A 653-nucleotide genomic window follows, 5' to 3' on the forward strand; every position below is an offset into this window, starting at 1 on the left:
CCGTGGGGGGGGGGGAGGGGGGGGGGGGGGGGGGGGGGGGGGGGGGCGCGGGGCGGGCGTCGCAGGCCCCCGGGCCGGGTGTGGGGGACCGTCAGCGGTGCCGTGAGGAGGGAGGACGCCGGACGCCGCCGCGTGAGCCGCCGTGTCACCCCCGAGATGCTCCCGTCGCCTCTCCCCCTCGGCACCGCTGCGGCCACAGCTGCGGCACGGCACTGCCGTAGCGGAGAGCTGCGCGTCGAAGAGGAGCAGCCGTGGGGAGGATGAGAAGGGGCACGTTAGTGGTTGCGAGCGCGAGTTGTGGGCCTGGGGTCTGCGGGGTTGCAGGTCCCTGCGCCGACGTGCTCTCTCCCCCCTTCTCCAGCTGCGCCTGATCGACTGGGGGCTGGCGGAGTTCTACCACCCCGGCCAGGAGTACAACGTGCGGGTGGCCTCGCGGTACTTCAAGGGACCCGAGCTCTTGGTAGATTACCAGGTAACGTCCCGGCAGGGCCCAGCCCCTCGTGCCGACAGCGGAGCCTGGGTGTGGAGATGCAGGCTGGCGTCCCGCGGCGTCCCGCTGCCGTGCAGCCCCGGGCTCTCCTGCGCCCGGGCGCTTGCCCGGCGGGTTACGACCTGCGGCTGCAGGCGAGCAGGACAAGGGACAGCCCGGCTAC

General features: G+C 74.1%; 1 protein-coding gene across 1 annotated transcript in view; it reads left to right on the top strand.

The window, feature by feature from the left end:
- LOC103893281 (casein kinase II subunit alpha) overlaps window positions 1–653 on the top strand; it is a gene marked incomplete at its 3' end in the record, with an annotated part of 25,396 nt that overhangs the window by 11,130 nt on the left and 13,613 nt on the right. The window contains exon 7 of the mRNA XM_009272337.2: window positions 362–472. Within this exon, the coding sequence (XP_009270612.1) occupies window positions 362–472 (111 nt within the window). The remainder of the gene's footprint in view (window positions 1–361; window positions 473–653) is intronic.

The sequence above is a fragment of the Aptenodytes forsteri genome, unplaced genomic scaffold, assembly GCF_000699145.1.
Source record: "Aptenodytes forsteri isolate BGI_AS27 unplaced genomic scaffold, ASM69914v1 Scaffold651, whole genome shotgun sequence".
Taxonomy (NCBI): Eukaryota; Metazoa; Chordata; class Aves; order Sphenisciformes; family Spheniscidae; genus Aptenodytes; species Aptenodytes forsteri.